General features: G+C 36.0%; 2 protein-coding genes across 9 annotated transcripts in view; one reads left to right on the plus strand and one right to left on the minus strand.

The window, feature by feature from the left end:
• LOC101697390 (adenosine deaminase domain-containing protein 1-like) overlaps window positions 1–13,814 on the plus strand; it is a 66,815-nt gene that overhangs the window by 52,438 nt on the left and 563 nt on the right. For 3 of the 7 annotated variants that reach the window (XM_087195727.1, XM_087195719.1, XM_087195723.1), the window contains one exon: window positions 4,816–6,784. The exons of 2 other annotated variants lie outside the window; for them this stretch is intronic. In XM_087195727.1, the coding sequence (XP_087051853.1) occupies window positions 4,816–4,870 (55 nt within the window). In that variant the 3' untranslated portion in view covers window positions 4,871–6,784. Of the gene's footprint in view, window positions 1–4,086; window positions 6,785–13,814 lie in introns of those variants that run through there. 2 more of the 7 variants (XM_087195728.1, XM_087195726.1) reach the window with 2 other exon arrangements.
• Window positions 4,058–13,814, minus strand: part of LOC147822724 (uncharacterized) — a 29,537-nt gene continuing 19,780 nt past the window's right edge. For both annotated transcript variants that reach the window (XM_087195730.1, XM_087195729.1), the window contains one exon: window positions 4,058–13,641. In XM_087195730.1, coding sequence (XP_087051856.1) covers window positions 13,531–13,641 — 111 coding nt within the window. In that variant the 3' untranslated portion in view covers window positions 4,058–13,530. The remainder of the gene's footprint in view (window positions 13,642–13,814) is intronic.

Genomic DNA, 13,814 nt, shown 5'->3' on the forward strand with positions numbered 1-13,814 from the left:
CAGTAACCAATAGATGAAATCAACCTAAGGGTCCATCAACATATGAACAGATGAGAAAGTGTGGTGTGTGTACACGATGAAAGCCATAGAAAGAATGGTATTTTTATCATTTTCAGGAGCATGAATGGAACTAGAGAACATTATTTAAGACAAGCAAATCAGCCAGAGAATGTAATAGCAGTTACCAATGAGAACTTGGGAAATGTGTGTGAAGGGGTGGGGTAGGCATAGGATAGTTCATAGGTCCAGGGTGCAGTTGTATAAGAGGAATATATTCTAATGTTCTGTAGCACAGGAGGATAACTATGGTTTACAACCATTAGTTGGATATTTCAAAATATTTAGTATAGAGGACTTTGAATGCTCCCAACACAAAGCAATGATAAATTTGTGAGATAGATATTCCAATTACACTGATCTGATCCTTACATGATATATATGTCACAAATTTGCATCGACTAAAATTGAAATATCATAAACTCTATATGTTTTTATAAATTGTATAATGGCTATTATACAGCAAATCTGTAATACATGGTACATGCAGAGAAATCTAGTTTTATCTCTATTCCTTCCATCACAAGAGTGCACAGTTACTCTCTTCATCTTTCTGTATAAGTGTATACACACTTTTGTATGTATGTACGTGAAGTTTTCATATATATAAACTATTTAAGTTCCTTATCTTATTTTTCATATGAGCACATATATGTGTGTGTGAACACAAATTCATGTGAATGCATATTTGGGGGCTTTCTTGTTTCTTTTTCCTATTACAGTGTTCTCACGATAGTTTTCAAAGTTTAAAAGATTAAAAAGCTTGGAGGCTGTGCGAATAGCCTGAGTATACGTAAGGTAGTGATGACCTAGAGTAAAGGTTGTGACCAATTACGAAGGACAAGATAAACTCAAGCAGTGGTTACTGTAACAAAATAGTGGAGATAATGAATTTTAAAAACAGGAAATGTTTATGTTGACACAGTTTTGGGTTTTTTGAGACAGACAAAAATTGCTTGGTTCTTATCTTTTTTTGTGCTGGCCCGAAGGAGAAGTTGTTTGATAACTGTCCCCCTCATTTCCCTTTGCTACCCTTTCTGCCTATAATGGACTGGGACAACTTGCCTCAGTGTCCTCCCTGATTATTTAGCAGCCACTCTCCTCCAGTCTGCTCAAACAGGAGTGCAGCTTGCCTGTCAGCCTTGATGCCCTTCCCCCACTCCAGTCACTTCAGGCACTGTCGCTGTCTCTTTGAAGATGTGGGGGAGGGCACCCTAATGTGGCTAAGCTCAGGGAGGGGTCTGGACCCATTATTAACACCTCCACCCTCCTCAAACCTCAATAGGCTGTGATGAACATATCATAGCACTCCTATGTATTCCTGGGTTTCAGCTCTGCCATTGTTCCCAGAGACATGACACCTGTCAATCAAATAGCTTGCATCAGACCACTCCTCACTGAATTGTGGCCATGAGAGCTGCAACTGTGCTGGAGCCCCCCCCCCCCCACTTGAACCAATCACAAGCTTGCCCTTGCACCAATCACCAAGCTTGAATTAGAACCATTCACAGTCTATATTTGGACCAATCACAGGCCTGCAGCTGCTATATAAGTAGCACTCCCTGTACATTTCTCAAGTTAGTCTGGGGAGACTCCTTCTGGTGTAGTGACCATGCCCCTATCCAGTGCTCCTGCACTCCTGTTAATGACTCATTTTTATGATAATTAACTTGATAAAGACTTTTTTTAATTTACAAAAAATTATAAATAAAGACTCACTCCAATGGTTCTATAAATCTGCTCATGATTTCTTAGGTAGTGTGAGGTCAGAAGGTCCTGACCCAGAATTTTTATCCTGAGTAGTGTGAGTGGTCATTTCAAAAGAAAAAGTGATAAACACTATGGGCTGTTAGCCCTGAAGAGATCCAGGGACCAGCAGCCAGCTAACATCCAGGACAGAGACCAACATCTGGCAGACTCTCCTGATGGCATCCAACACAAGCTGGCACTGAACAGTGGTGGCCAGTTGCAGCAGAAAGCAGCAGCCATTTGTGGTATCATTATCTGGTGCCCTCCAGTGACATCCGAGCCACTAGCAGAGCTGCGCTTTGCTGATTCGTGATTTCTATCAGAATTGAGCAAAAGAATCCTCAACTGAATGGCAACCGTTTCAGCCCAGGGTTGCTTGACCCCATTGTCTTTGGCCTTGTAGTAGGCAGTACATCTTAATGGGAGAGTGTGGAAGGAAGCTGCTCTCCTCGTCACAGATAGGAAGCAAGACAAAGAAATGGAGGGGTGAGAGGTGTCAATATCCCATTTGAGGGCATTCCCCTAATTACCTAAATTTCTTCTACTAACCCTTGCTTCCTAAAGGTTCTGCCATTGCCTATTAGTGCCGTGAGCTGTAGACCAAGTGTTCAACACATGGGCCTTTGAGGGACACTCAAGATCCAAACCACAGGAACCACCCTTTGAAAAACATCACCCAACAGAATAACAAAAAGTTGGTAGTACCAGAGTGGAGATCGGCCACTGTTGAGGAAAGAGTGGGAGATGAGTACTTGAAGACAATGACTGCATCCTGTTCTTTCTAGCAGCTCGGTGATGAGAATGATACAGTTGCAGTCAGGCATTCTTTAATGTTCATTTATAATATTGGGGAGATTTTATGAGCATGCACAAATATATAATGGAGTCACCTAACATTAATTTGTGACTTGTTTTGGAGCATAGTTTATGTTAGGCAGGTCCAAGAATTGGGTCAGATGTGGTTAGGGAATGTATGATGATGTGAAGGCGTTACTGAAAAGGCTGAAGCCAAAATAGGAGAAATAAACTAAGTAAAGGATTAAGTAGAAGTTTAGTAGATTCATTGAATAAGGAACATGTTGTGTTCAGGGTATTTTAAAGTTTGAGTTCTTCGTAATTTATCCTGTATTTTGTCGTGCTCCCCTCCCTCACCTCCAGCTATTAGCAAAATACTGTTAGAGCTAAAATCATCATGTGTAGTGGAATATGAATGAAGACTGGTAGTATTCAATCCATTCAGCCTTTGTGAGGCCTGTGAGAAGCATGTGACAGCTAGAGCCTGAGCCAGTCAACTTTGGCCTCAAGCAGCCCATTATTTACTCCACTGTGTAGAAATGCTATTTTCTTATCTTGCCATGGCACAAGAAACATTAAAAAATACTGCTCTAAATTTTATCATAAAAATTTAGTGTTGATTATCATGTATATAGGAAGTTCCTACAGCACAGTTATATCTGTTAAAGAAACTTACAATTTGGGGGGAGGAGGGTCTGGAAGTATAGCTCAGTGGTAGAGCACTTCTGTGGCATTCATGAGCCCTGTGTTCAGTCCCCAGCACCGCAAACTAAAGTAAGAAGTGTACTTGGGAGACGCATTTTACTTATTACATGAGATGAAGTGACATGACTGAGAATTATTTTAAGGAAGATTTAGGTTAAACTTGTGAAAAATAATGAGTAGAATATGTACATGAAATATATACAGATGCTTTGAAAATATTGATGGGGACTGGACATAAATATAGTCAAGCTTTGTACGAGAGTTAATGAAGGAACACTATGACTTTTGAATACGTTTATTTTCTTTGAGAATGAGGTGAAATTGATGGCTCCTAGATAAGGGTAATTGTTCTTTGATGGGAGAAAGAGCAAAGAATATTGTTAAGTAAACAGGAAGCATGTGAATTTCCTCTTCAGAAAACTTTTGGTCCTGATACCGTCCTATAAATTAAATTGACTTAAAATGCAACTTACTGTTTTTTTCACTTCTTGTGTTATAACTGTGAAAATATTTAGTTTTATTTATCTTAACAGTTGTAACATATAAAAGGATCATCTTTACTACCGAAACATTATTTGTTCCTGAAAATAATATACATATTTGTACAGTCCCCCACAATCAATCTTTTAACTTATTTATTGCTTCTTACCTCATAATAGTATCCTGTTCTTACATATATTTTGTCTTTCCTGTTGTACCGTCCTTGCTTATGTTTTGTGTTTTAGGTATTTGTGTTTTCTTTCTTTCATTCTTCTTCTTCTTTTTTTTTTTTTTTTTCAGTGAGAATTAAACCTAGGGCTTCTGCACAGAGCTACATCACCAGCCTCCTCCCTACTTTCTAAAAGTTTTGTGACAGAATCCGGTTGAAGTTGCCTAGGCTAAACTCAAACTCAGATTCTACTGCCTCAGCCTCCCAGAGTGCTAGAATTACAGGCCTGCCCCACCATGCCTGCCTACTTCTGCTACCTTGCTCATGGTTTTTTTCCTCAGCTTGGCATGACCAACATCTCCATACCACACCTGTTTATCTAAAATTCTTCCCACTGTATGGATAGATCAAATATAATTTCCATGAAATTGTCTCTGAAACCTCCAAGTTTTAAATATGTGATCTCTCTTTACAATCTCATATGCTATATCAGTTTCTTCTCTCATATTTTTACATGCCTTAATACTGCTACAAAATTATAAATTTACTCATTTTGCTTATTTATCTCCAAGGTAATGATTTTCTAGGAACAATGAGTTGATGAATATTTACTTATTGAAAAATATATATCTATATATATCTTCCCCAAGAATGAAAGTAGAGGTATCCTTCATGTTTAGAAACATTTAAATTTCCTACTACAGAAGCATGAAGCATTTATGAGAACTTTAGATATAAATTCTTATAAATGAGCTGTCTTCTCTGATAATTTACTATTAAAATTTTAATGGCTGTACCTCTTGTATAACCCTACTCTCATTAAGATGAACTTATTTTATTAGTCTTTTCTTCTGTTACAGCAAAATACCTGAGATTGGACAACTTTATAAGAAAACGGATGTATTTAGTTCATAGTTTGGAGGTTCAAGCTCACAGCACCAGGATCAGCTCAACTCTGGAGAACATCTCTGGGTGGATGCTGTCCTAGTAGTGACCTCATGTGTAGGAGGAAGAAATTGCATAACCAGACAGGAAGTATAGCACCAATCCAGGGGTCAATCTCAGGCTTCTGTAACAACTTGTTCTCATAAGAACTAACTCTGGGGTCCTTTCCTCTTAAGGACATTAAGAGAATGTCCTTAATCCCCCTCCCATGGCATGAACTGAATGTCCTTAATCCTTCCCATGGCATGATCTCCCACTAGGCTGCACTTCTTAATAACTCTGCACAGAGGACAACATTCCAAAACATGAGCCCTTGGAGGTCAAACTCAAACTATATCCAAAACATAGCAGTTGTATTTTCCAAAGCTGAAAACTTCCTGGAATATTAAGGAAGTATTATGATGCCAAGTTTAATATGTCCTTCTGCTTTTGAGAGCAACTGTATTTTAAGAAACTTGTTATTTTGAAATAATTATTGACTCATAAGATGTTCCAAAAATAACACAAATAGATCCTATGTATATATCACCCAGTTCCTTCAATGATACATTTACTTAAAGCATTTATGTTACATTAGCAAAACCAGGAAATTGACAAAGGCACAACACAATTAACTCAACCTCAGGCTTAACTCAGATTTCACAAGTTTTGCCATCATTCCTTTTTTAAGTATATAGTTTTATGAAATATTTTTGTACATGTAAATTTATGCAATCACCACCACAAACTGAAAAAAAAAAATGCTCTACTACCACTGAATAACTCCATCATGTTGCTCTGTAGGCATACCCTCTCTCGTCACCTCTGGAAACCATTGAAATGTTCTCTCTATATATACTTTTGTCATTTTGAGAATGTTATATAGATTTATAACCTTTGGAAACTGGTAGTTTTTATTCAATATAATAACCTTCAAATCAATCCAAGTTGTTTCATATATCAGTGATTTGTTTTTTTATTGCTGAGTAGTGTTCCATTTTATATATATAAATTTCCTAATTTCTCTCATCAACTTTATATATTTTCTGACATATATGTGGTATTTGCTGTGATATATGACATCCTCTAGGGTCCCCCATATGTAGGTAACACCATCTGTTAAAACAAATCATACTATTTTTTTTTCCTGAAGTGTGTATACATGTTTTTGGCAGACTCTATATGTGTGTGTGTGTGTGTGTGTGTGTGTGTGTGTGTGTGTGCGCTTAGGGACATTTGAGTTCTTTCCATTTTTGGCTCTTATGAATAAAACCTGTAAGGCACATTCATATATTTTTATTGTGGTAAAATCAACATAAAACTCTTTATTTTTAGGCATACAGTTCCATACTATGAAATATACTCACTGTTGTGCAACCATCACCGTTATCCATTTCCAGAAGTTTTTGTGATCTCAAAGAAAAACTGTATCTTCATTAAACAATAACTTCCCATTCTCTACCTCTCCAGTCCCCTCGTAAGCTCTGTCTGTTGTCTGTCTCTATTCATGTGCTTATTCTACATAATCCTTGAAAGTATAACATACAATATTTGCTCTCGTGTGTATGAATTACTTGGTGTCTTAGCATATATTTAAGGTTTATTTATGTTATAGCATGTGTCAAAGTTTCCTTCCTCTTTTAATTCCAAATAATGTCCCACTGCATGCATATAGTGCATTTTCGTTATTGTTTATCAATTCATCTGATGATAGACATTTGAATTGCTGCTCTCTTTGGGATTATATATATTCATATGTTCTGTTGCATTGACCTGAAGTATTTATTGAAAAGCTGCCTTCCCTCTGCTGAATTAAATATATGTATCTGATGTAAACGTATATACATCTTAATTATTATGTCTTAATTATTATGTAGCTTTACAATAAATCGTAATGTTTAATAATATGAGCTCTCTGGTTTTATTTTTCTTCATCTGTCTTTGAATTTTAAAATTTGTGTGTGTATGCGTCTGGTGATCAACCCCAAGGCTTTGCATGGTAGGCTAGCCCTCTGCTACTGTGCTACATCCCCAGCCCTATCTTGGATATTTTACCATATTTGTAATTCTGTGCAAATTTAACACTCATTTTGTTGGGTTCATACCTTCCCTTACCCCCACACACACCCCTATATAAAATCTACTGAAATTTGGAATGATATTTTATTAATTCTGTAGATCAGTTCAGGAAGAATTACCATCTTAAAGAGTATTAAGTCTCATAATTTAGGAATGTGCTATATCCCTTCATTTGCTTAGCTCTTAATTTCTCTTCACGATGTTTTGTTACTTTAGTTGAAAGGCATTATTTATTATTATATTGTATATTTTATATTCTATTTTATATCATTTATTATATTAAATTATATTTATTTATTATACTTATCCCATTATTTGATGGATGGTTTTTGGTGCTATTGCAAATGGTATTGTTTGTAAATATCATTCTTTGGCACATAAAAATACAGTTGAGCCAGGCCTGATGTTGCATGCCTGTGATCTCAGTGCTCTGGGAGTCCAGGGCAGAAAGATTGCAAATTTGAGCCTTGCTTGGGCAACTTAGAGACTTAGGGATACCTTGTCTCAAAAATTTAAAGACAGGGTGGAGGGGGGCTAGATTCAATCACCAGTCCCCAAAAACAAAACAGCAAATATGCAGTTGACTTTTATGTATGCTAATGTTATTACTAGTAATCTTACTAAGTTTTGTAGATACAGATTCTCTGCATATTACATAAACTATTAATGATGATAAATTTATTTCTTCCTTTCCAATCTTTTCCTTGTTTCTTCGTACATTCATGTAAACATATACTATACCATTGCATAATATGATAATGAACTTTCTTCTCAGTGTTCATTTTAAACTGGGAAAAGCATTCCATATATCATCATTGTAGTATTACTAATATTTTGTAGAACTTTTTGTCCAAGTAAAGAAAATCCCTTCTAGATTTTTCTGAGTTCTAATTTTTTATTTCAGTTTCTTAATTGACTTAATTGAGTTGATTCAGAGAGTATATTAATTTCTTTTTTTGTTAATGTGGTGAATCACATTTTAAAAAATTAAACCCATCTTAAATATCTGGAATAATTCCAGTTGATCATATATAGTACCTTTTATAGGCAGCACTAATTTTTACTTTGCCAATATATTGTTATAACTTTGCGTGTGTGTGTTTATCAAATATTGGCCTATAGTTCCTCTTTTATGTTGGAACCAAGGTTATGCTAATCTAGTAGATTAATTTTGGAACTGTCCTATCTTTTCTAGACCTTGATTTTTTGTGTAAGATTGCTACTATTTATTTCTTCAGTATCTAATTCCCTATTAAGACCATCTAGTAAATTTTCCATTTTATATACTTTTCAGTGCTACAATTTCCATTCTAGAACTTTGGTTGGTTTTTATAGTTTTTTTTATAGTTTCAATTTTTATAGTTTCTGTTTCTCTTTTGGAAACCATATTTGTTTCCTCATTGTGTTCACATTGTGCGTTGAGTTGTGAACATATTTAATTAGCTAACTATATCATTTCTGTCATTCTTAAATCTGCTTCTTAGGTGAGTTTTTTCCAGGTCATAGTTCACATTGTCCAGCTTTTTCCCATGCCTTTCATTTTGGGTTGCACTTTAGATATAATTAATATTTTGTTGTTGAGTGTCTGCAGTTTTCTGCCTTAATTTAGAGATGCTGGATTTTGTTCTGCAAAGGAATTAACTTACCGCTGGATCATCTTGAGTCTTTCAATGCTTGCTTTTAAGCTTTTTAGGGCAGGTTATGCATAGCCTTCACTCTAGGAATAGGTTAGCCCCACTTCTAAAGAGTGGTCTTTCAAATTCCCAAGGTAATCACCATGGTTTCCCTAGCTCAGGGAAATGTGAACATCTTCTATCCAGTTACAAGCTTCAGTGATTATTTAGGTTACAATTTTTCGGTGCATATTCTTTCTGTTGGTTCCTGTTTGTCTGGGATTGTAGTCTCACACCTATGTCAGTTCTGGAGTCTCACATCTATATACACACATTTCTTTCTTTTCCAGGAAAAAAATCAGATGTTTTCTACATATATTTCTGTAGCTTCTTCTCTAGATAGCTCTCTTCTTTCAGGTATTGTGTTCCACAGATTTCTACAAGGTTGCTTTGCTAAATGTATTCCAATCCCTCTCTCCTATCCTTTTTATACTAGTCAAGATTGCTTTTCTTTTTTTGTGGGGACTGCCTTTGTGTCTGTTTCTTTAGGTATCCCAATCTTTTGGCTGCCTGTTGTTCAGTACCCCACTTTTGTGATTATATGCAGGAGGAGGGCTAGACTGTTACCAGTTGCTCTGTCAAGGCTGGAAGCAGAAGTCTGAGTCTGTATATTTGGAAGGCATATTACTATTAGATGAATCAAATTTAGAATTAGTATTCTTATTATTCTTATTGATAAGTTCATCATTATAAAATTGTTCTCTTTATAAATTTCTTGCTTTAATGGTGTGTGTGTGTGTGTGTGTGTGTGTGTGTGTGTGTGAACCTAGGTTCCTCTGTATTTTATTTTTATTTTTTATTAGAATTTGCATAGCATATCTTTTTCTTTTTAAGTCTTTGTCCTTTTATTTAAAGTACATTTTAAAAACAAAAATGGGTTTGGGCCAGGGATCTAGCTCAGTGGTACCGCCGCCTGCCTCGCAAGCGCAAGGTCCCGAGTTCGATCCCCGGTACCAAAAAAAACCACACACACAAAATAAAAATGGGTTTTATATATAGTTAGGTTTGGGTTTTAGTTTCATCTTACAATCTTTTTAGTTGGAGTTTTAGTTTATTTATATTTAATAGCATAACTAATGGAATTTGGTGTAAGTCTTCATTCTTAGCTATTTGGGTTTTTTGTCTCATATGTTCGTTTCATTTATTAATTCTTTCTTGACTTATTTTAGGTTCATTTTCTCCTTTACTTTTTAGTTGTACTATCCTTTTACAAGTTATCTTAGATTGTAATATTCAACTTTGACTCATAATAGATTACCTTAAATGCATTCATTTATCACGTCCCAAACAGTGCAAGGGTCCTGCAACATTTTAATGCCATTTATCATTTTTTACCCTATTAGTTTATTGTCAATGTTTTATTTGTGCATGTATTAAAATACAGTGGTACCTCAGTTCACAAATTTAATTTGTTCCGTGATTCTGGAAAAGATGCCCACATTTGTGTTCATGCAAGAAAGACGGCTGTAGTCATATTCATTACCCAGTGCAGAGTTCACACACAAAATCCCCCACAAAATTTTGCCAAATGCTTCTGTTTGTGAGCCATATTGCTCTCAAACAAATGTGTTTGTGAACCGAGGTACCACTGTATTACAAGATATATTCTTGTTAGTTACTTGTGTTCCTTCTAAGATTTTCTTCATTTCTTTTCTTTTTTGCTGTTTTGTGTTTTCATCTGGGATTCTTTTTTCTTTTGACCAGTAGTTACTTTTTTATTATTTCTTATAGTTTAGGTCTACTTCAGTTCAGGTCTTTCTTAGCTTCTTCAGTCAACTGTGTCCCATGCAGCATGTTCTCTTGAAGGGAGGAAACCTGAACAGTACAAATGCTTGGCCACTTTAAGAATGTACAATAAGAGTGTCTGCTAACCCTCTGTACCCTATTGGGGTGGACTCATGCTAATAAGTCACTTCTCACTTGACCTCCATAACCCTCTTCTTCATGGCTCACAGTAGAATTTTAGGATCAGTTCACAAACATATCTAACACCCACTCCCAGAATATCTAGATATTTTCCATCCCTTAGTCCATGATCTTCTTGGTAAATATCCATTCCAAAATGGCTTGGGGGAAATGTTACAGCAGAAATCTGTATCAGTACCTTCCTCTAAGTTATCCAGCCATCTCCCTTAAAGCAGGGGTACCAGGTCTATGAAATGGCTCAATTCTGGGAGCTGGGAACAAAAAATAGATGCCAGCTATGGCACCTTGGATTCATTTCTACCCAGCAGGTAAACCAGCAGGAAAACCTGCTGATTATTTTATACAGATTTTGCAATCAGCCCTCATTGCAGACCTCTTCTGTGTCAAAATGTTGATTAGTGCTCTGTCTAGTAGTTTATAGTGGCAATTGCCTTCACCTAGTTTCTGAGGTCTAACTGCTACCACCTGAGTTTTTTCACTTCAGGATTCCATTATTCTCAGTGCGGTCAGGGGGACCAGTTTCATTACATCACCATCTACTAGTACTTTTGATGGAGAGGCCACCACAGAATTCTGTTAGATATCTTATAGGGTTCCTGTTACATATCATATAATGTTTTCCTAAGTGGTAGCAGAAGATTGCACATAATATATTCACTTCAACATTGTCATTTCCACAGTCCTATGAACTTTTTCTTTTATAGGGAAGCTCTGCATTTTAACATCAGTACAGAGGCTATTGTAGAATCCAAGCCTCTACTCAGCCAACTATTAATACCATTTTCACCAAATTCTGAATTACGGGTAGCCACACCTATCTCAATTAAATAAATGACCGATCATGACTTTTCACATCTCTTGCTCTAAACACCTTCATTGTACCAGTGGTGTTGAGACCTTAACTCCTATTTGAGGTCTAGAGGTGATGAGAGATGGTAGAGATGAGTTTGGAGGAAAATTATCTTCAATTTTTGAGTCATTGGAAGGTTTTAAAGCAGGGATTTTTTTCTTTAAAAGGATACTATTGAATAAAAGGGATTGCCTTTCTCAACAGGAAACAGATGCTCAGAGGTCTGTTTCCTCTATGTCTGGCAAAATGTCATCATGTCACATCTCAGACTCCTCCTACACCATCTCTATTCTTAATGTAAGACACTTGAAAGGCTTAAACTTTTAATTCACACCACACCTTTGTAGACCTCACATCAGATCTCAGCTTTGCCCTCTGTCATAGCTGCCTTGTGACTCCAAGAGAGGAAGGACTCCTTTGAAACTGGCAAGGAAGACTTCTGACTACCCAAATATGTTCTTAATTGTCCAGTCATAATTTATGATTTTCTCCCTTTTCTCTCTGTCTGGAGTCTCAGAGGAATATAGATGACAATTATAATTCTTATAACTATTGTTGTTTTGCAACTTAATATCACAGCCATGTGCTCTCTTAACACCTTGTCTTTGTCTGAATTTCATCCCATGCTACCACTGATAATAGGTTAAGTAACGAGGATGCCATTTTATCCAATAGATTTTGTGTCCTATTATTGCTGTTTCTTGAATATATGAACAATCCAGGTTCCACATCTTATATTGAAAGTCTATTTCTTTGGGCTACTTCTGCTACAATTACTATATCTGAGACCCAGCAGCAGAAAGATATCATACTTAGTTGGAAGGAGAAGTTAATAAAGAAATTATTTACAAAGCTTTGGTCAAGGCACAAGCAATTTGTGATGGCTGGTTAGTACTAGTACCCTAGAGGTTGTAACAGCAGAATAGCATTCCTTAGCTTAAAAAGCAAAATAAAAGGAAAGATTATCAGAGCCCAGAAGGAAAAGTATCCTAAGTGTCATCTTGAGAAAATATGGGTTCTTTGGTCAGGAGGCATAGCCATCCACAGACTACCCCATAAAGACAGGAAATTCTTCTGTCCCTTAAACCTATTAGGGCTCGCAAGTGGCAGGGCCCAACCAGAAGAGAGGAAAGCACTTTGATATAGGCCATACTACTAAGCCTCTTGATACACCGGTTCTATTTTTGTTAATATGATTTGTCCCCCAAATTTTCATCTCCTAGAATTTTGGTCCCCAGGGTGATGGGTGGTGTTGAGGTGATGGAATGTTTAAGAGGCAGGGAGTAGTGAAAGGTAATTAGGTCATGGGCGCTCCACTCCATGATTGCATTAATGCTGTGAGTGGGTCAGATGTGAGACTAGGTTTGTTGCTGCAAGAATGCACTGCTGTAAGGGAGGCTGGCAACACCCCTAAAATTTCTTTTACACATGCTCCCACCATTGTGATGTCATCTGCCATGAGGCCCCCAGCAGATGCTGGCAGCATGCTCTTAAATTTCCAGAACCATGAACTAAATAAACCTATTTTTCAGTGTCAAGTACCCACCCTCAGGCATTTAGTTATAGTAACACAAAATTGAGACAAAAAATTTTAAGCACGTTTGTGTTTGGAATTTTGTTTGAATGTAAAGAGAAGGAAAATATTGTCTAGTAAGTATTTCTCAAACCAGAACTAAGTTTCTAATCAGCTCTGAAAAGTCTATAATCTTTAGTCTACACTTTCTCTAGGAGAAAAGTGATTTTTGTAAGCACTTTGGCCATCATACAGCTCATATGAATAATTCAGAAATATTTTACTGCTTATTCTATGCTGTTCCCAAAATAACAAATATCCAGGCTTGTTTATGATCATGAATTTTATTAAATATTTTATTACTGATCTACATAGACATATTTAAAATTCGATATGATAATAAATACTTTCTAATAAATAATTTATATGAAACCTTTTTAAAGCCCTTAGGGCTTACAAAAAGAATCTCAAAAGATCCATGTTTATAACCTGAAGACTAAGAATAATAGTCACCAAAGGCAGCAAACCATACATTCAAAAATAAATATAAACTTTAAATATTTAAATAAATAGAAAGCCTTATATGTTTTCAATGGAAGGCATGTGATTATCAAGTCATTGTTGAGATGATTTTCTGACAAAAGGCAATCCATCCTTTCAGAAATTGTACAATGTTTGCTTCTTCATCATTCAGATCACACTTGAGTGTTGTTTTGGATCCCTATAAAATAAAATTTTGAATTTTAAAGTTTTGAGTAATTTGCCACATATATTTATTCTCAACCCAAGTCTCATAGGATTCTTATAGGATTCTGATTTTTATTTTTAAGCTTGCTAAATATATTAATCATTTACATTTTCTTGAAATCATCAAACTGATATGCCAAAATTATA

Source organism: Heterocephalus glaber, unplaced genomic scaffold, assembly GCF_053883595.1.
Source record: "Heterocephalus glaber isolate CG9 unplaced genomic scaffold, H.glaber_assembly_v1.0 deba00001609, whole genome shotgun sequence".
NCBI classification, from domain to species: domain Eukaryota; kingdom Metazoa; phylum Chordata; class Mammalia; order Rodentia; family Bathyergidae; genus Heterocephalus; species Heterocephalus glaber.